The following is a 22,281-nucleotide window of genomic DNA, read 5'->3' on the forward strand; positions in this document are numbered from 1 at the left end:
CAGTATATGAGTCAGAACATATTAAAACTGAAATGCCATCTGTATCTGTTCAGGATGAAATATACAGAGGATTAAAGGGCCGTGGCACTAGGTCCTTTCCAATCCATGATTCCATAAAGGATTTAATAAAATCCCAATGGAAAGACGATTATTTATCCCGGGATCCTTTAAGCGAAGATTCCCTTTTAAGGAAGAGGACGAGGTGCCTTGGGCGAGGTGCCCAAAGCTCGACGCAGCTTTAGCACAGTATTCAAAGAACACTGACCTTTCTTTCGAGGATGCAGGTTCATTGAAAGAACCCATGGACAGGAAAGCCGAAACTTTGCTAAAGCGGGCATGGGACGCAGTATCATTTGCATTTTTGCCTGCAATTGCTTCTATCTGTCTAGCAAGGAATCTAGACAAGTGGATGCAGGGTCTGCAGGAGCAGCTTGCAAAAGGTACTCCTCCCGAAACCATTTTGGAATAGTTACCTGTTATATCCACAACGGTTTCATACTTAGCGGATGCGGCATCGGAATTGTTGCGCGCGTCGGCTAAAGCGGCTGCGTTAATAAATTCGTCCCAACGAGCAGTGTGGCTCAATGCTTGGGAGGGTGATTCCACCTCTAAGCATAAGCTATGCGCAATGGAATTTTCTGGAGAACTTTTATTCGGTAAAGATCTAGATACGGTTCTGGAGAGATCTTCCAATAAAGGTAAAAAATTTCCAGATAAAAGAAATAAGACAACACAGAAGGCCTTTCAGTTTAGGAGACGCTTCAACCGCAGAGAACAAGCAGGCAGAGGTACACCGCAGAATAAGAAGTGGACTTCTAACGCGGGGAGGGGGAGATCGTCCTTTTTGTTCAACAGGTCCAACCCACCTCCTCCAAAGCCCGGCAAATGACTCACAGGTTCAGGTCGGGGGGGGGGGGGGGTGTTTAATTCAGTTTTCTCCACTCTGGAGACAAATAACTGTAAACGAGTTCGTTATCGCTTTAATATCACACGGTTACAAAATAGAATTCAGTTCTCCTCCTCCCCCCAGCCTACTAATTACGAATTCCCCAAAGGATCCAGAAAAATCAGTAGCTCTAACACAGCCGATACTAGACCTGCTTCAAAAAATGTAATAAGAAGAGTACCTGCCCTACAACAGTTTCAGGGTTTTTACTCGAGTGTTCTTAGTTCGGAAACCCTCGGGCAAATTCCGCATGATTCGGAATCTGAAGCCATTGAACCCCCACATTGTGGAGAAGTTTCGCATGGAGATTGTGCCATCCGTTCGAAACTTAATATGGCAGGGGGCCTTCATGGCGACGGTCGACCTGGAGGACGCCTACCTCCATGTTCCGATTCATTCAGCTTACCAGAGGTTCTTAAGGTTTGCAGTTCGGATAGGCGACACACTGTGTCATTATCAGTACCAGGCGTTACTGTTCGGCATCTCCTCGGCGCCAAGAATCTTCACAAAAGTAGTGGCGGAAGTTATTGCGCATCTTCTTTTCCACAATGTGAGGCTTCTTCCGTATTTCGACGATTTTCATTTCCTGGCAGAATCCGAGAAAATCTTGAGAGCAGCTAAATTTTTTCTCTCCAGACCCTGAAGAATCTAGGATGGTTGATAAGTGTAGAAAAGTCACAATTAGAACCCAGTCAAGAAAGGGTGTTTCTGGGATTTAATATGGGATACGGTAAAAGCAAGAGTTTTTCTCCCAGAAAGCAGGTGAAACTAACAGAAAAGATTCAGTATTTCATAACGTCATCTCAAATATCCCTTCGTCAGGTAATGTCCCTGTTGGGACAGATGTCGTCAACTTTCCCAGCAGTAGAATGGGCGCAGGCCCACTTCCATCCCTTCAGACATGGTTTTTATCCAGCTGGGACAGGACACAGTCCTCACTAGACACCCAGGTAGGAATTCCACCTTATGTGAAGACCTCACTACACTGGTGGCTAGTTCCACATCAGTTATCTCAGGGTCGTGCTTGGGTCCAGGAGAACCCTCAGAAAGTTTTCACAGATGCTAGCGCCTGGGGGTGGGGGGCCCATTACCTCTCCCACCAAGTCCAGGGAGTTTGGGGATTAGAGATGAAGCAGAAGTCCTCAAATTTCAGAGAGTTAATGACAGCGAAGCTAGCACGGTTTCAACTCCGAGACCATATTGTAGGGAAAGACATTCTAATCTTTTCAGACAACATGGTAACGGTGTCTTACATAAAGAAACAGGGGTGCAGGATCTGAGGAATTTAGCTTTGGAAATAAGTTTCTGGGCCGAGCAGAACCTAAGGTCACTCTCGACTGTTCACATTCGAGGGAAGGACAACAGTTTGGCAGATTCCCTCAGCAGGCAATGGATAGAGGAAGCTGAGTGGGAGTTAAACCACAAGGTTTTTCAACAGATCACGGACAGGTGGGGTTGGCCTCTAATAGGTCTGTTTGCATCCCCAAACAATACGAAGGTGGAGGACTTTTGTTCTCTCCATCCATCAGACTCGAGAGAACGATTGGATGCGTTGACAGTGGAATGGCCGAAGGGTCTTCTTTATGCTTTTCCTCCGTTCAACCTCATATCGAAAGTTCTGAAGAAGATAGAACAGTCCGAAGCGACGGTAATCTTCATCACCCCTTGGTGGCCAAGAAGGGCCTGGTTTCCTTACCTACGGTCACTAGTAATAGAGGGGCCCTGGCATCTGGACAACAGACAGGATCTGTTGATACAGGATTCGAATTTTCATCCAAATCTACAGATGTTAAAGTTGACAGCCTGGATGTTGAGGAAGACATCCTTATAAATCTGGGTTTTTCAAAGAATGTGGCAGCCACTTTAGTAAAATGTAGAAAAGTATCTACAAGGAAAAAATATGCAAAGATTTGGAGAGCATACTCTTCTTGGAAAAGTAAAAACAATATACGATCGGATGATCTAAAAATTGTCAAGGAATATTTTTGTTAATTTTCTAATTTCTATTACAAGGACACAACCAGTTCCAGGGAAGTTGGTTCCTCCTTGGGATTTATCACTAGTGCTGAATTTTCTTACTTCAGATAAATTTGAACCTATTGCTGAGACCCCCTTAAAAATTTTTACACTGAAGGTGGCTTTTTTGGTGGCCATAACATCAGCTAGACGTATAGGGGATATCCAGTCTCTCTCTATTAAGGACCCTTACTTGATAATCCATTCAGACAGAATAGTTTTTAAGCCTGACCCAACCTACCTACCAAAGGTTTCATCAGCGTTTCATCGCTCCCAAGAAATCGTTTTGCCTTCCTTCTCTCTGGTTGGAGAGAACAGTGGCATGAGCTAGATGTCAGGAGGGCGGTCCTAACCTATTTAGAAAGAACAGCTCAATGGAGGAGGTCTAGTCACTTATTTGTCTCATACATGGGGGCGTCAAAGGGATTACAGGCTTCAAAAGGCACTCTAGCTAGATGGGTCAAAGAGTTAATCAGTTGGGCCTACAAAGATTCAGATTTAGTAGCCCCTTATAGAATCACAGCACATTCTACTCGCTCCTTGTCAACTTCGTGGGCAGAGAGGTCTGGAGCAAGCCTGGAACAGATCTGTAAGGCAGCAACCTGGTCAACGCACTCAACATTCGTGAAAAATTAGAGTCGAGTTGCTCTCAAGCCAGGACCACAGCTTTGGAAGAAAAGTGTTACAGGCTGTTATCCCTCCCTAAGGTAAATTTCTCGCTGGTCTCAGCCGCCATCCTGGAGGACAATGGGAGAAAGTCCCAGCTGCTTACCGGTAGCCGTGTTTCGGCGAGTCCTCCAGGATGGCCGTTTAGTTCCCAACCCTATTCTCGATGAATGTAATGTATGGGGAAATGGGACTATACTCTTAAATAACTGAAGTGAGGAAGGGGAGGTGTCTTTTTATGGGCGTGCTATTTTAACTTTAATTACTCTTACAGGTGTTTCCGTTTGGGGAGGGGCAAACAATATCTCAGCAGCCATCCTGGAGGATTCGCCGAAACACGGCTCTCGGTAAGCAGCTGGGACTTTCTTAATTTGCATTCAGTAATGTTTAATTTGGTGACCGAATGTGTTGAAAATACAGAACAGAGCAGTCAGTGCAGTTTTGAATTGTTTCACAGAGACTGTTGAAATGTTTAACATTGTTTATGAATTTGCATCTTTCTTACTTCCATGTGTTAAACTTTAAAGAAAGAAAAGGAGTTGTCTGAGCAGACCATTTCAAAACTGGAGCAAAGTTTGAACTCCGCAACAGGAAGTAGATTAAAAGCTTTAAAAAACAAGATTGACATTCTGAGAACTGTAAGGTGAGATGCTTTGTTTTTGCTATGAATGACCTACCATACATGCCCATGTGAGTGACACTAAACAGTAGATGTGAATGTACAATAGAAATATAATTGCATCGCGATATTAATTGTCCATTGCGACAGAACGCAATGAATGCAGTGTGAAAGGAGCCCATTATAAACCCTTTTGTTTTCAGAGACTGGATGTGACAGTAATTGTTTAGGCCCTTCTGACTTCTTATTTTTAAGATATCACGCTACATCTGTGCAGTCATACACCACCTTTTCATCGAGGAGAGTCTGGCTCAGATGGGGCAGACCTGAGTGGCTGCAGCACAGCTTTGCATAATTGTGAAATATTTCTTGTCCAATTTAAAAAATGGTCCCTAACCAATAAGTAATATATGATGGAACATGCGCTAATAATCTTTTACATTTTAATCTGTATTGTAAAAATCACAAAAAATAACAATAAAATGGATCCAAACTAACACACTTGTTAAACCTTCATTCATAACCTCCACACCATCCACACTCATTAAAATATAGCACACACAGTGTAAAAATACACAAATGGGAGGATGATTTCCAAATCCTGTAAAAAAGCGATATAGTCCTTAAAGGAGTTATCCGGGCTATATAAAGATCGCCCGCATACCCACCCTCAGATCACCTCCAAAGTGCATGGTTTACATCTGTTCTCCCTTCTAATCACCCATCAATCACCCCCTGTCACCACTTGTCACTGCTACCCATCAGATCAGACCCTAATGTGCCCCATGGGCACCCAATTACCCGCCCACACCCTCAGACCCCCCCAGGCCTCCCCCCTGTGTACTGTATGCATCCATTCTCCCCAGTAATCACCCACTGATCACCTGTCAGTCACCACCTGTCACTGCCACCCATCAGATCAGACCCTAGCCTACCTCTTACAGGCATCTGATCACCCACCCACACCATCAGATCGCCCGCAGACCCACCCTCAGATCACCTCCAAAGTGCATGGTTTACATCTGTTCTCCTTTCTAATCACCCATCAATCACCCCCTGTCGCCAACCGTCACTGCTACCCATCAGATCAGACCCCTATCTGCCCCTAGGGCACTCAATCACCCGCCCACACCCTCAGAATGCCCTCAGACCCCAGCCCTGATCACCTCGCCAGTGCATTGATTGCATCTATTCTCCCCTCTAATCACACCCTGAACACCTATCAATCACCCTGTCACCACCTGTCACTGCTACTCAGATCAGACCCTAAACTGCCCGCTGTGGGCACCCAAACACCCGCCCACACCCTCAGACCCCGCCTGAACACCTCTCCAGTGCATTATTTACATCTGTTCTCCCCTCTAATCACCCACTGATCACCCATCAATCACCCCGTCTCCACCTGTCACTTCTACCCATCAGATCAGACCCTAATCTGCCCCTTGGGCACCCAATGACCCGCCCACGCCCTCAGACCCCAGCCCTTATCACCTCGCCAGTGCATTGCCTGCATATATTTCCCCTTCTAATCATACCTCGAGACACCCATCAATCACCACCTGTCACCCCCTAGCACACCTACCCAGCAGATCAGGCCCTAATTTGCCCCGTGTGGGCTCCTGATCACTCAGCCAAGCCCTCAGATCCCCCTCAGACCTCCTTCTGATCACCTCCCCAGTGCATTGATTGTATCTATTCTCTCTAGACACCCATCAATTAACGCCTGTCACCCCCCCCCCCCCCCCCCAGCACTCCTATCCATCAAATCAGGCCCTAATCTGCCCTCTGCGGGCTTCTAATCACCTGGCCAAACCCTCACCTGCCCCACCGCAGTGACAATTTTTTTTTCCTGATCACTGCTAGTCTCTACGACTTAATTGTGGCTGAGACCAACCGTTATGCCACACAATACGCAACCGCCAATCCAAGAACCTACCATGCCCAGCCTTTTCGGTGGAAACCACTCCAAGTTTCCGAACGTATCATTTTTTGGGGCCTTCTCCTTAACATGGATCTAGTCAAAAAGAATTTATTGCGGTCTTATTGGTCTACGCACCTAATGCATCACATGCCCATGTTCTCTGCTGCCATGTCCAGGTCACGATTTGAGCAAATTCTGCGCTTCCTGCACTTCAGTGCCAATACAACCTGTCATCTAAGAGGCCACCCTGCTTATGACCGGTTCCACAAAATTCGGCCCCTCATAGACAACCTGTCCTCAAAATTTGCAGATGCAAATACCCCTTAACAGTCATTTTGAGGCATTTGGTTTCCAAACTACTCCTCACGGTTTTGGGCCCCTAAAATGCCAGGGCAGTATAGGAACCCCACCAAGTGACCCCATTTTAGAGAGCAGACACCCCAAAGTATTCCGTTAGGAGTATGGTGAGTTCATAGAATGAATTTTTTTGTCACAAGTTAGTGGAAAATGACACTTTGTGAAAAAAAGAATCAGAATCGCATTTATTTCGCCAAGCACGACTGGGTCGTGCCCAGAATTGGGCTTGGCACATGAGTACAGGGCATGTACATAGAAACAGAAGAAACGGCATGGCCTAGAGCCTAGTGGCATCACTTCATCTAACATAAACGTATACATAAAAGTTTCTAAACACAACTGGATCCAAACATAAACATACTACTTTTACTTTTCCAAACACATCTGTCAGGCAGGGGTCACACTTACCGGCTTTCGTACGCGTTTTCTGCACAGAAAAACTGACTTCAACTGAGAACTCATGTTTATCAATAAGCAAGGTCACACTTTAATGCAGATTTCGCATGCAGACAAGTGTGACCCCTGCCTCAAGTGGATTACAAGCAGAAAGTCAAGGGGGGGGGGGGGTCGGGGGCAGTCAACGGGGGGAGTGCATGGCAGAGTTTATTGAGTTCAGTGTAATTACAGCCGAGGGGAAGAAGCTGTGTTTGTGTCTCGTGGTCTTTGTTGAGATGGACCGGTACCTCAGATACCTCCGCCCCAAGGGGAGCTGATTGAAAAACTGGCAATCTTCAGTGCTTTGGAGCGTACTCTGGTATTGTAGAGGGAGTCTAGGGCAGAAAGTGTGTTCCCGATGATCCTTTCCGCTGACCTCTGTAGTTTGCGTCTGTCGTCTTCGGTGGATCCAGCATACCAGACGAGGACGGAAGCGCAGAGGACCGATTTGATGGTTGTGGTATAGAAGTTCATCAGGAGTTTTTGTGACATGCCGAACGTCTTCAGTTGGCGGAGGAAGTAGAGCTTCTGCTGGGCTTTCCTCTGGGTGGAGACAGTGTTTGCCTTCCATTTCAGTGTGTTGGAGATGGTGGTGCCCAGGAGTCGGACACAGGGCACTTCCTCCACTGCCGTACCTCCAATGTGCAGTGGGGGTGGGGATGAGGCATGTTTCCTAAAGTCAATGATAATCTCCACGGTTTTTGCCTGGCGGTATGCCTGCTCGTTGTTGTTGGAGATCAGGCCGACTATGGTGGTGTCGTCTGCAAATTTGATTACCTTGTCAGAGCTTGCCGAGGATCTGCAATTGTTCGTGTACAGGGAGAAAAGGAATGGTGACAAGACCCAGCCTTGTAGGGCCCCCGTGTTGGTGGTCTTTGGTTGCGAGGAGGTGGAGCCCAGCTTTACCACCTGGGATCTGTTTGTAAGGAAGTCATTGATCCACAGTTGGAGTGTGGGGTTGACCCCGAGCTCGGCCAGATTCTCCTGTAGTATATGGGGGCTATTGGTGTTGAAAGCCGAGCTGAAGTCGAGGAGGACCCTGGCGTATGAATTTGGTTTGTCAAGGTGGTTGTTGACAAGCTCCAGACAGATGTTTATGGCGTCGTCGGTCTACCTATTTGCCCTGTATGCAAATTGATACGGGTCTAGCTGGGTTTCTGTTTTGTGATTGAGAGGCAGGACCGCCTTTTCGAAAGTTTTCATTATGACCGATGTGAGGGCGACAGGCCTGAAATTTTTTAGGTCGGACGCGCCCTGCTTTTTGGGTACAGGGATGATGGTGGACCTCCTTGAAGCATGCCGGTACTTTGCCACACTGTAGGGACTTGTTGAAGACTAAGGAAAGTATGGGAGCGAGCTGCTGTGCGCATGTTTTCAGGCAGGCTGGCGACACTCCATCAGGGCCTGGGGCTTTCCTGGCCTTTAGCCTGGACAGGTGGCACGCCACGTCCGACTCGTTTAGGGCCGGGGGAGGCAAGTTTTGTCCTGGTGGTACTGCGGTGTGTGGTGAAGTGAGGGGAGCCTCTGGCATCGGAAGCTCCACAGGAGCGTCGTTCTCCTCGAACCTGCAGTAGAAGTCACTGAGGTCTTCCGTCAGCTCAGTGCTGGGAGGTGCATTTTGTGGTGGAGGCTTGTAACCGGTGGCAGCTTTAAGCCCTCGCCAAATGGCTTGTGAGTCGTTTGAGGAGAGGTCCTCTTTCAGCTTATCTGCGTATCCTTTCTTAGCGCTTCTCAGTTCCCTGTCAAGCAAGTTTCTTGCCCTCCTGTATTCCTCCTGGTTCCCGGACTTGTGTGCAGCTTCCTTGCTTCTGGGCAGTTGCCGAAGTTTCTTGGAGAACCATGGCTTGTCGTTTGGGTAGACTTTGTGAGTTTTTGTTGGAATACAGGAGTCCTCGCAGAACCTGATGTACGAGCTCACGTTGTCTGCCCACACATCCAGGTTTGGTGATTCCAGGGCCTTCCAGTCTGTGCAGTCAAAGCAGGCCTGAAGTTGGAGCTTGGCCTCGTTTGACCACACTTTGGTTGATCTCAGGACTGGTTTTGCAGATTCAAGGTGCCCCCTGTAGGTGGGAATCAGGTGGATGAGGCAGTGGTCGGATGCGCCCAGTGCTGCCCATGAGGTGGCTTTGTACACGTCCCTCAGGACCGTGTAGCAGTGGTCAAGGGTGTTCGCGTACCTAGTGGGGCATGTGATGTGTTGGTAGAAGCGTGGAAGCTCTTGGCGGAAGTTGGCCTTGTTAAAATCCCCTAGGATAATGAACAATGGGTCTTGCAGGGTTGACTCACAATGCGTGACCGTGTCACTGAGTTTGCGCAGGGCGGTTTTGGCATCGGGTGGGATGTACACACCGACCAAGACGTAGGATGAGAGCTCTCTGGGAGAGTAAAAGGGCCTGCAGTTAATCATTAGGAGTTAAAGCTCTGGAGAGCATATTCTGGCCAGGACAGAGGTGTTGGAGTACCAAGTGGCGCTAATGTAGAAGCAGATGCCACCCCCCTTCTTTTTCCCGGAGAGGGTGCTATTGTGATCTGCTGGAATGAGGTTGTAGCCTGGGAGGTGAAGGGCACTGTCCGGGATGTTGTCATGGAGCCACGTCTCTGTGAAACAGAAGATTGGGGTGTTGCTGCCGAGATCTCTCTCTTCCCTCAGGAGCCACAGTTCCTCTAGCTTGTTAGGGAGGGAGCAGACGTTCGCCAGGAGGATTGCTGGTATAGCTGACCTCTAGCCTTTCCTCTACAGCCTCGCGCGGGCACCTGCCCGGCAGCCCCTCCGTTGCCTACGTGCGCATGGCCCTATCGTAGAGGCCATCAGTTTCCTGACATGGCACCAGACGGAATCAGCCAGGAGCCTATCCTCTGGGTGCAGGGCAGTGACATGTTCCCACCTGAGTAGCTGTGACCTTGTGTAGGTGGTGCGTGCGGGTAGGGGTGCTCTGGACAACATGGTCGCAGCGCAGGGCTGAGCTAACGCGCTAGTGCGACAGCAGTGATCCCGCAGAAACAGAGCGGAACAGACCATATGTCAGTGCATAGAAGCAGCAACAGAGCTCTGAACCGTAGTACAGCAGACCATAATAGTTCATAGCGTCAGATATGGTGAAGAACAGTCCGTAAGTCGTGGCAGCATAGCAGCAGATGCGGTGCAGCATAGCAGCAGATGTAGTGCAAAACAGACCGTAGGTCGCTACTACTTGCTAATCATGCATTGCAGTACAGTCCATGACTTCATGATTTATTTAGCAGTAGCAGTGCAGAACATACCAGCGGCAGCATTGCAGAGCAGTTCAATGTCAGTGTATACCGCATGTACAGAGCAAAACAGTTGGTTCCAGTAACAGTGTCAGCAGCAGTGACTGTGGGGCAGTGCAAAGCTGTGTGTAATGGGCAACGTTAAGCAGTGTCTGTGGAAGTGGCAAAAGCAGTTTAGCAAGGTGTGCACTCTTACCAGGTCCAGAGTGGAAGCCAGCTGTGTGGACGTTGGGCTGGGGACATTCAGCAAGGATCATCCAGCACTGTGTGTTGTGATGAGAGCTCCCGCAGCTGGGTAGGCAGCAGTGGTCCCTTGCCTCTATGGGCTGCAGTGTATTTGGAGCTGGTATCATGGGACAGGAGCAGCCGGGGTTCCGGTGCGGGTGTTTTGTTGGCCTCTGGGGGCTTCTTCCCATACAGTGCAGTGCTGGGACTGTGTGTTGTGTGCAGCCCGGGGGACCTCTGCGGGCTGGGGGCTTCTTCTGGTGCGGTGCTGGGACCTGTTTCCCCAAGCGGAGGAGCGGGGATCGGCTAGACTGCCCGCAATCCTCTGAGCGGCGGTGGTTGCCAGCGGTGTCCTGCGTGCTGCCTCTGCGGGCTGAGGGCTTCCAGCTGCGTGGTGTGGTGCCGGGAGCTTTATGACTCCGTGCGGTGGTAGGGGCCGGCGGTGGCCTACCACGTGGTCCGCTCCTCGTCCCTCACGCTGAGCACGTGGAGGTGCAGGCCACCGCAGCCGCTGCGAATCTCTCTCGGGAGGATGCGAGGGAGGTCCCAGAAAATGACGTCCCGGGGTTCCGGACAGTGAGGTGGCTGGCACCGAGGAGGAGCGCTCAGCTCAAGTGAGAGGGTGCACAGCCCGTCCACCTGGCCTCTGCAGCTGTGTGGCAATTAGTCTGGGAAGCCACCGGGCTGCTGTGAGGAGCGGAAAACCGACAGCACTATGCTTAAAAGCTACAACCTACACTACAGCTACAAATCGGCTACAAACTACAGGTAAAATAAAAGATCGAGACAAAACGAAGGAGAAAAAAAGAAAATACAGGAGAGCCCTGTGTGCCGAGGCAGCCTCCTAGCGCCATCTTGGAAATTTACGCTAACTTGTGACAAAAAATAAATTCTTCTATGAACTCACCATACACCTAACGGAATACCTTGGGGTGTCTGCTTTCTAAAAATGGGGTCACTTGTGGGGTTCCTATACTGCCCTGGCATTTTAGGGGCCCTAAGCCGTGAGGAGTAGTCTAGAAACCAAATGCCTCAAAATGACCTGTGAATAGGATGTTGGGCCCCTTAGCGCACCTAGGCTGCAAAAAAGTGTCACGTGGTATCGCCGTACTCAGAAGTAGTACAATGTGTTTTGGAGTATATTTTTACACATACCCATGCTGGGTGGGAGAAATATCTCTGTAAATGACATATTTTTTTTTTTTTTTTTTTTGATTACACACAATTGTCCATTTACAGAGATAGTTCTCCCACCCAGCATGGGTATGTGTAAAAATACACACCCAAACACATACTACTTCTCCTGAGTACGGTGATACCCTGATAGACCACTTGTCATCAAAATTTGCAGATGCTTATACCCCTGAACGGTCATTTTGAGGCATTTGGTTTCCAGACTACTCCTCATGGTTTTGGGCCCCTAAAATGCCAGGGCAGTATAGGAACCCCACAAATGACCCCGTTTTAGAAAGAAGACACCCTAAGGTATTCTGTTAGAAGTATGATGAGTTCATAGAAGATTTTATTTTTTGTCACAAGTTAGCGAAAAATGACACTTTATGAAAAAAATAATTCCGCTAACTTGTGACAAAAAATAAAATCTTCTATGAACTCACCATGCCTCTTAGTGAATACTTTGGGATGTGTTCTTTCCAAAATGGGGTCATTTTGGGGGGTAATTTATACTATCCTGGAATTCTAGCACCTCATGAAACCTGACAGGTGGTCAGAAACGTCAGAGATGCTTCAAAATGGGAAAATTCACTTTTTGCACCATAGTTTGTAAACGCTATAACTTTTACCCAAACCAATAAATATACACTTATTGGATTTTTTTTATCACACATGTAGCACAATGAATTTGGACAAAAATGTATATAGAAATTTTACTTTATTTGACAAATTTTATCACAAAGTTAAAAATATCATTTTTTTGACAAAATTCATGTCTTTTTGATGAATATAATAAAAACTAAAACTCGCAGCAGCAATCAAATACCACCAAAAGAAAGCTGTATTAGTGACAACAAAAGGAGGAAAAATTCATTTAGGTGGTGGTTGTATGACCGAGCAATAAATCGTGAAAGCTGCAGTGGTCTGAATGGGGAAAAAAAAGGCTCTGGTCCTTAAAGTGGACCCAAATTAAAAATACAAGATTTCAGAAATAAAATGTATTTTCTAAATTATAATAAATAGCAGCCTTTTTTCAGCTGCATGTAGACAAATATAAAATATTTTACATTTATTGGAGAAACCCCTCCCATCCTTTCAAATTGCAGGGACAGAATCCGGTGAAATGCTGGAGTAGGTAGTGTCTGGCAATGGAGGAATTGCTAATGGATGCCACTTGTATAACCCTAGTTATGAAAAGAGAAGGGTGAAAAGCAGGCACTGAAATGCTCATAAACTTGGAGTGTTTATTTATCTTTGTATGTGTCAGAGCGGTGCAACTAAATATTTTGAATTAAAAAAATGTTTGGTTTGGGTCTGCTTTAAGGGGCGAAAAGACTGTGTTCTTCAAGTGGTTAATCAATGTTATAGCTTCATTACTATCAATAAGGACAACCTATTGTGCATTTTCCTACTAAGAAAGGGCGTTTCAGAGTCTATTACTGACGCAATCAGGATTAAGGTCCCAGCAACTTTTTACATTGATCGCATTGGAAGCAGTCTTTTGTGCACGTATTCGGCAATTTTGTTAAGTGCAAGTCCTTGTAATCCTTAGGTTATGACTTACAGTAATAGTTTCAGAGTACCTCAATATATTAGAAGCTTTTTACTCCGTCCTTAGGCTATACAAGCAGCCAAGAGCTCCGGGATTCTCTATCCGGCGGCATACGTCACTTCCTGTTAGATTCAGGGTGACGCGCTCCTCTCTCGGATTACACTGCTGCGCTGATTCTAATGTTGACGTCACCTTAAAGCAATAGGAATTTTTTGTATGGTTGGCTGCTGAGCGCTTCCACAGTCCAACAAGTTCCTTAAAGCTTTTGCAAACGGTTTGTATAATCTTGATAACACCTCTACGCGTTTCAGCTAATAATCGTTAGCCTTCTTCAGGAGGATCAATCTCATCAAGCCCAGACTTTCAGCTTTATGGAGTATTTTGCCTATTGACCGCCCACATGCAAATTCTACTCCTCCCACAGCCTCAATCTAACATTGTGGGTTTCATGCAACTACTTAACCTCTTCCATGCTCACATCCATCCAATACCCAGTCATGTGCAATTAATAACAATTATAAAAAAATACTAATCATTAAAAAATGCAAATGTTTCCATTTCGCTATTAAGGCCCTTTGGGATTAATGTGTCTAATTGAAAAATCCACTTGGATTCATTCCTAATTTTTTTTTTATAAAATCACCACCCCTTGGGCTCCTTTTGATTATCTCCAATCCAAGCCAAAAAAGATGGTGCCCTTCAGGGTTCCCCCATGTTTGTCCTTATATTGATTAGAAAGTGGATGTTTTTCATTTTTCTTCATAAGATTTTTAACATGTTCACCAATGCGTTTATGTAATAACCTTTTAGTCCTACCTATATAAAATTTATGGCAGGGACATAGAATACAATATATAACACCACTCGTATTACAAGAAATAAAATCTTTGATTCAATATGTCACCCCTCCTGCTGCTTGTACTTCCACAATCCTACCAGGATTGTGTGTTGCTCTACAACCAATACACACTCCACATCTAATAAATCAATTTCACCCCTAATCACTCCCTAATCAATAATTTATTGAATTTTGTCCCCAAAACCTTTTAAGATAGCAGAAACCTATTGCATGTATGTATATATAAATTATCTAATCCTAGTCACACCCTACTGCAATGCCCTTTATGCAGGCCTTCAAAAAGAACAGCTACATCGCCTGCAGCTAGTACAGAATGCCTGCCACAAGACTGTTAACAAGCCAACCCTGCCATTGCCACATAACATCAATTCTTTCCTCACTCCACTGACTACCCATAATAAAATGGAGTATCCTTTTTTAAAAATTGGCATACTAACATTCAAATGAAAGCCAACAGATTGTACTACGAACAGATTGTTGGTCAACTTTCATAGTACATGAGAATGGTAAGCTTAGCCAATCAAGATTGAATGTGTGTACTAGGCATAAAGCTGTAAATTGTTGCTTTTGTGCCCTCTATGTCCTGTGAGTAATAAAACCACTAGTGTAATATGTTTTAATTATTTCCAAAGACCTGTATTTAAATCTTTCTGGGTAGATTTGAAAGTCTTGGTGTCTTTTAGTCCTACCTATTCAACCTAAATCCTAGGTTTTTGTTTGAAGTATCTCGCTTCACAGTTTAACTTGAAATCAATTTGTGTTCTGTGCTGAACAGACTTGAGAATGGATACACTAATATTGCTGATGACCTAATGGAGGCTGTGAAAGTTGTAAATGAAGAACAGCTGTCTGCTCCAGCTACTTTAAATACTCTGAATGAAAACTGGAGAGAATACGACTCGGCACAGGAAATGATCCGGACTTGTTCAGATGTGGTAAGAACTGTTCGCTAAACATATCGGGGGTCTTTGTTTTCAATAAAGAAAGGATGGTGAGCAGCATGGTGGCTAAGTGATTAGAATACTCTCCATTTAGCACCAGAAGACTAGGTATGACTCAGCCAGGACTAACAGCTGTGTACTGATCTGAAAGTTGAGTACTACATTGTGAATCTTTAAGGTGCGATCTTTCGATGAGATTTGAATGATTGAAACTAATCTGATGGTAATTATCGATTGTTCACATTTACTGAATGATTCTTTCTTCAAATTTGATCATGAAAAACCCAACTTTTGGATCGATTTTCTCCTATTAAGCAATTGACCAAAGAATCGTTTACCGATTGCCTTCATGCCAATTCAAGGGCGAATTTTCGATACAATTCGATGATTCAAATCGCATCAAAAAATTGCATTTGATGAAAAAATTGTACCGTTATTGGGCACCTTTAGGGTCTGTTAGGATTGGTTTAGTGCCGGTTCACACTGCATGGATCAAAAACTGATCTGGGTAAAAACCATTCCATCAAACGGATCAGTTTTTCATCCGTGACTTCCGTTTTGTTGCCGATCGCTTAATGCGACTAATCTATTGGTCCAGAATTATCGTAGAAACCATATATTTGCAATCCATTCGGCGGAACTGACTGATCTAATCCGTTTCAAATGATCTCTGAATAAATCCTATTAATTATCATAGGATCCGTTTACATCTATCGGGATCCGTTCTGTAAACTGGACGTATTTGAGGATACTGTGAGGCGAACCTTACACTGATGGCAGATACGTTTTCAGTTGCTCTGGGTTTTTCATGTGTCATTTATAGGTATTGCATGCAGCAATGTGTTGTGAATAAGCTTTCCATTACATGGAAACTGACCTATATGGAATTGTGCAAATTTCCTTCACCTGCACAGTGCATCATTTATGCTGTGTGTTAAAGTTCACTGTATCTGATTCATGTAAATCGTCTCTCAATGATGCAGGTGCTAAAAGTATACAGGTACTTGCTAAGACCGGTATGGACAAATATGTTGGTATCCTTACAGTTTATTAAGTACTTTATGCCTCCTGCACATGCTGCTGTTTTGCCAACAAGTAAATTAAAGCAGGGATGATAAGAGAAAAGGTATTGACTATTTTACTCTCATCATAAAATGGCCGGGACACATCTGTTGGTACATGTAGGCTTGATCGTGAATAATTGGATCTGAGTTAAGGCGCATACACACGCCGGACTTTTTCAAACCCGGCGGATCAGTCAAAATCAGTCTTGTCAGTCTGACGACAGATTGTATCCATGTGCAACTGTCGTCAGAATGACCCCTTCCCCCGCGGGTGGGCCTGACGACCCGTAGTTTGAAAAAGGCCGGTGTGTGTGCGCGCCTTAAAGAGAAACCGTAACCAAGAATTGAACTTTATCCCAATCAGTAGCTGATACACCCTTTCCCATGAGAAATCTATTCCTTTTCTCAAACGGATCATCAGGGGGCTCTGTATGGCTGATATTGTGGTGAAACCCCTCCCACAGTATGATGTCAGCGCCTCACAGCACTGAAGTACTGACATCACACTGTGGCAGCCTTGCTGCATTGTGGGAAATAACAGCCGTTTCCAACTGCCAAAAAAGCAAGTAGCATCTCCTTCTGGTTACATCACTTGCCAGCAGTAAAAATGTCACCATGTGATAAATGTCAGAATGTAAATCGGGGAGAGGAACAATTTAACAGTGAGCAAACACTGACTAAATCATTTATACATAATTATTGTAATCATTAAGCACACTTTTATTACATTATTTTCACTGGAGTTCCTCTTTCAGTTTTCAGACTGTTCTTTTAATTGGTGCCACACACATCCAGTTGTGCAGTCAGTTATTAAAGCGGGCCTAAACCCAGGACTTCCTTCCTGCGCTAAAAGATAAGCCACCGCATAATATTTACAGAAAAACATGTCTTTGTTACTGCTTACAGAAGAACTCCTCATGCTGGATACACACGGTGCGTTCGTGCACTCGATTTTCCCGTCTATTCGTTTATTTCCAACATGTCCGATTTGGATTCCGATGGATCGTTAGGTCGATTCGGCATACTTTGCATGCGAATCGACCTAACGATCCATCGAAATCCAAATCGGACATGTTGGAAATAAACAAATTGACGGGAAAATCGAGTGCACGAACGCACCGTGTGTATCCAGCATCAGAGATGCTGCTTTGTAATGAATTCCTGGTATACTGAAGCACATACAGGGTTAATCTCCTGTGTTTACATATAGCCTTCCTGAACTTCAAACTGAGACACAGAGCTCACAGATCAAACTACAGTGAGGTACTACTTCTAGATAAGGTAGAATCATGCTAGGTACATACGATGCAGTTATCTGACAAATTTACTTTCAGTTAGACTTATTTCCAACAGGTCTGATCTGATTTCCGATCGACTTTCCGTTCACTTCTATGGAAAATCATTGTACTTCGCATTAGACAGGCTGGTATCTCTAAATACAAAGGGTGAGTTTTCCTGTTTTTTTTTTTTTTCCTTCGCCCCTGTGGAAAAGTTTAGGTCCTCTTTAAAGGATACCCGAAGTGACGTGACATGATAGACGTGTATGTACAGTGCCTAGCACACAAATAACTGTTGTGGTGGGTTTTTTTTTCTCTTCCTGGAAGTTAAATATCAAGTATGTAAGTGGCTGACTAAGTCCTGACTCAAACAGGAAGTGATTACAGTGTGACCCTCACTGATAAGAAATGACAATTATAAAACACTTTCCTGGCAGAAAATGGCTTCTAAAAGCAAGAAAGAGATAAAATTGGGAATTTCTGATCAGTGAGGGTCATACTGTAGTCACTTCCTGTCTGAGTCAGCCACTTACATACCTGATATTTAACGCTTTCAGAAAGGGAGAGAAAAAAAGGAACACAGCATAGTTATGTGCTAGGCACTGTACATACACATGTCTATCATCATGTCACATGTCACTTCGGGTATCCTTTAAAGCTAATGTAACCTGGGTTAAAAAAAAAAAAGCAGATACTCACCTAAGGAGAGGGAAGGCTCTGTCCTAATGAGCCATCCCTCTCATCTCCCGGTGGCCCCGGAGCTGCGCTGACTCCTCCGTTCTTGTCCCACGCCGAGGGGACTTCGGGAGTCGAGTCCTCCCAAAGACAGACGCGAAAACGTCATAGAAGGTGCGCGCGCGCAGTGTAGCGCGGCCCATCTTCGGGAGCACTCGGGCTCCTGAAGCATTTCCGAAGCCTCCCTTCAGCCGGGAGACAGCGGTATTTGACCGAAAACGGTCGAATACCGCTACGGGGGTGCCAGGACAGCAGCGGCCACCGGGAGAGGAGAGGGAGTGCTCTATGGGACCCAGAGCCTCCCTCTCCTTAGGTGAGTATCTTGACTTTAAAAAAAAAAAAAAACCCGGTTCCTATTAGCTTTAACCGCTTAAGGACCGGCTTGATTTTCAATGATCTGTGCTGGGTGGGCTCTTCAGCCCCAGCACAGATCAGGTGGCAGGCAGGGCGATCAGACTCAATCCCTTCCCCCCCACCCCCCCCCCTATTTTTTCCACTAGGGGATGTCCTGCTGGGGGGGGGAGTCTGATCACCGCCGCTGCCTTGTGCCTAGCGGGGGGGACTCCTCAAAGCCCCCTTCCGCAGCGCTATTCCCCCCCCTCCCTCTCCCTCCCCTCCTCACTATAGGCGATACAGGACAGCAATCCGTCCTGTACCGCCTCGGATAGGCTTCAGCCTATCAGATGCCGGCGATCCCCGGCCAATCAGAGGCCGGGGATCGTCGATCTCCTTTATGGCGCTGCTGTGACAGCAGCGCCGTACGATGTAAGCACCGGGGATTACTTCCCCGGGTGTTTACATTTAGCTTGCGAGCCACGATCGGAGGCTCGCAGGCTGTTCACGGAGCCCCCCGCCGTGAACTGACAGGAACGAGTGGCCGTTTCCGTAGAAACCCTCATGCGACCAGCCTCGTTAAGTAGTCTGTTGTGTTCCATGCTAAACATGAAAAAATAGGTAAGAAGGGAAGGAAACGGTGAATGGTACACACCAATAAATAAAATTACGCAAAAAATTTTTTTTAAAATATAAGTAATATAAATCTTTATTATATCAAAAAAGCAGTATCTATTAAAATGCCTGGCCTTATATCCCAACCACCACCCCTACATACCCCGGCAACTCATACGGCAGACTCAGCATTCAACCTCATACACACTATAGTGCAAATGGAGCTCTAATGGCAATAATGTATTGTTATGTCTATTTAGGTTGCAACCTCATTGATCACATGTACAAATCCGGACCGCCATTAAATAGCAAAATGGTGATTGTAGCCAGCAGACGGCAATAGTAGTGTAGCACGACAGTGTTGTATATGCAGTCTCTTGATAAAGATTCCAAATAGCAACAAACAGTCTGTTTATCACAATAGAGGATACAGCTGTAGGCGATGCATAGCCAAGCAGGAATCAATATAGCATCAGTAGCATTAGTAGCAGTAGCATACAGCCAAAGTCAGCAGCACAAATTAGATAACGGTACCATCACATGTAAGCTTTTTGTCATGGCAAGCACAGCATGTTGAGGCGTCAAAGCAATGTTCATCAGTAAAAGCCCAGATAAGCAAAACAGTTCAGAAACACGAGTTGCACAAGTGTAGATCCAATGTTTGCTGGCAGATACTGGAAAAGGCTGCTCACCATACTTGTTGTAGATGTCACTTTTCAAGCTGCCAAATAGACCGGATGCTTCCTCCTATGCATGGGAGCAGAGGCATGCTCGAAAGGTACCGGGTCCAGTGAGGTAGGGTGGTCGGAAGGCCAGGCAGACAGACGGTGATGCCCCTCACAGCCCCTAAACATGGACCCGAGGGGAAAAAAAAGAGATATTTGTCAAAATTAGGTTTTTTTTTGTTTTTGTTTTGTGTTCCCCCCCCCCCCCCAGTTCACAATGAATCCGGTGCAGTTTACACGAGCCATACCCTAGTGCATTTAAAAATGTAGCATCTTTGGGTAATATGCATGCCTCAACGCATTTCCTCGCCACCATTCATTTGTAACACAGGCGTAACTTTTGTGTTTTGTCGTAGCGTTCGCTTGCGCATTTGTGAGACGACCATCTCCAAGCTACTTGTTTTTTGTGATATTGATTGTAATTATTTAGTATAAGGGACACAGGACTGTAACTAATCTTTCTGGGCATGGCAGCAAGAGGAAAATCAACCTTGTAAAGGACATAAAGATGGTGAGCATAGTAAAGTTACAAGAAAAAAAAAAAAAAAAAGGTTGAATGATGTCAAGGCCCATTAGTTTCTGTCTCATCACCATCCCCTGCTTTTTAAAGAGAACCCGAGACTGATTAAAATAAAAATGCAATGTTTTTTAGTAATTTGTGCTCCGTCTTTTGAAGGTGCCGGAATTACTCACTGAGTACCGCTATAGCTGTAAATCCTATAACAGCCTATGGTGGCGCCAGCTGCGCCCAAATTTCCTGCGCTGGTTTCACAGTGCTCCCCCTTTAAGCCTCATACACACACCCCAGATTAAAAACTTGGTAGAGGCAGCCATTTAGGGTTATATCTGCGAAGATGTCCTGAAACGAGCGGCTCCACGCTATTGCGCAGGCACGGCCGTACTCACGCAGGTGCTGTAAAGCTGCACTCATTCACAAAGAGAAGCACGCCATCTTCGAGAGTCCTAGGCAGTGGCAGATGTCTCCAGGAGGAGGTGGGAAGCCTCTGGAGGATCCACAAGCTTTCTTCTCCATAGGTAAGTAGCTAACTTTCGGCCATCAGAAATAGCTGTAAACCAAATTTACGCATTTCTCCCACTATCCATGGCGTTCTGGAGGGGGAATAGTAATTAACACCGCCGGGACTTGTGCAGGAGCAGGGTAAGCCATTTTTCAGCTTTACCCTGCTCCCAAATGTCCCGGGCGGCTGTATAATAGGTACGTTAAAGGGAACCTAAAGTGAGAGCGATATGGAGGCTGCCACATTTATATTTTAAACAATACCAGTTGTCTGGCACTCCTGCTGATCATCTGCCTCTAATGCTGGGCATACACGGATAGATTCTTCTTATCAATCGAGCCGCTGATAGCTCGATTGATAATTTCCGACAGGTCCGAGTGCCCGCCGGATCGATTCCCCCGCTCGATACCCGCAGGCGGACAATAGCGGAAAACGAGCGGAAGATAAGAAAGCGCCTGCGGGGACGAGTGGAAATCGATCCAGGCACGTGCGGGGACGTGGCGGGAGTCGATCCGGCGGCTAATCGAGCCGCAGAATCTATTCGTGTATGCCCAGCATTATACTTTTAGCCATAGACCCTGAACGAGCATATGCAGATCAGTTGTGTCTGACACAAACATGACAAGATTAGCTGCTTAGGTGTGTAATTCAGACACGACTGCAACCAAAGAGATCAGCAGGATGCCAGACAACTGGTATTGTTAAAAAGTCAGCCTCCATATCACTCATTTCAGGTGTCCTTCAACAACTTCTTAATTTCAAGATAGTATATAGACATTCTGCAGGATTTCAGTTCCTGCCCAGGAATGTAGATATTCGTCTATTGAATCGAATGGCCGCCGCACATGCTCGCTCCTATGCACATTCTCGCTCCTATGCACATTCTCATCGCTGCCCGTTAGTGGGGAGATCAGTGAATGGAAATGTAGTGCCCATTCATTGATCTAAGTCCCCATGTCATTGAGATGCCTGCAGTCATTGTAACAAACAATAGTAGCAGTAAGGTATTGTACCGTGTTAACCATCAGTAAAAGCAAGAAGTTTTAAATCGGGATGATACCATTTATTGGCTAACTAAAAAGAATAAAAATAAGCGAGCGTTCGGCTTTGCAGCTTTTGTCAGGCTTAAATCCTGTTTGCTTGCATGCTGATGGTACAGACAGCTATATACATGCAACATCAAAAAGGGGATACGTAGATTTTTTTCAAGCATACATAATTCATTAAGATGCCTTAAGTGAAACAGAACATCTAAATGAGGTGGGAGGTTATTAGCTGAGATACATACACCTAGATTTTGAAAAAAATCTACGTATCCCCTTTTTGATGTTGCATGTATATAGCTGTCTGTACCATCAGCCTGCAAGCAAACAGGATTTAAGCCCGACGAAGGCTGCAAAGCCGAAAGCTCGCTTATTCTCATTCTTTTTAGTTAGCCAGTAAATGGTATCATCCAGTGCCCGAGCAGCCAGCCCTGTGACCTTCTATTGACTATATTAGGTGAGCCCTGCGCCGCTATTCTCCTTTCTTGCTGCTATCTTCCTTTTTGCAATA

General features: G+C 45.7%; 1 protein-coding gene across 2 annotated transcripts in view; it reads left to right on the plus strand.

Moving 5' to 3' along the window:
* STK31 (serine/threonine kinase 31) overlaps nucleotides 1-22,281 on the plus strand; it is a 121,839-nt gene that overhangs the window by 47,011 nt on the left and 52,547 nt on the right. For both annotated transcript variants that reach the window (XM_068236019.1, XM_068236020.1), the window contains exons 9-10: nucleotides 4,156-4,271; nucleotides 14,794-14,953. In XM_068236019.1, the coding sequence (XP_068092120.1) occupies nucleotides 4,156-4,271; nucleotides 14,794-14,953 (276 nt within the window). The remainder of the gene's footprint in view (nucleotides 1-4,155; nucleotides 4,272-14,793; nucleotides 14,954-22,281) is intronic.

Source organism: Hyperolius riggenbachi, chromosome 5 (assembly GCF_040937935.1).
Source record: "Hyperolius riggenbachi isolate aHypRig1 chromosome 5, aHypRig1.pri, whole genome shotgun sequence".
Classification (NCBI taxonomy): domain Eukaryota; kingdom Metazoa; phylum Chordata; class Amphibia; order Anura; family Hyperoliidae; genus Hyperolius; species Hyperolius riggenbachi.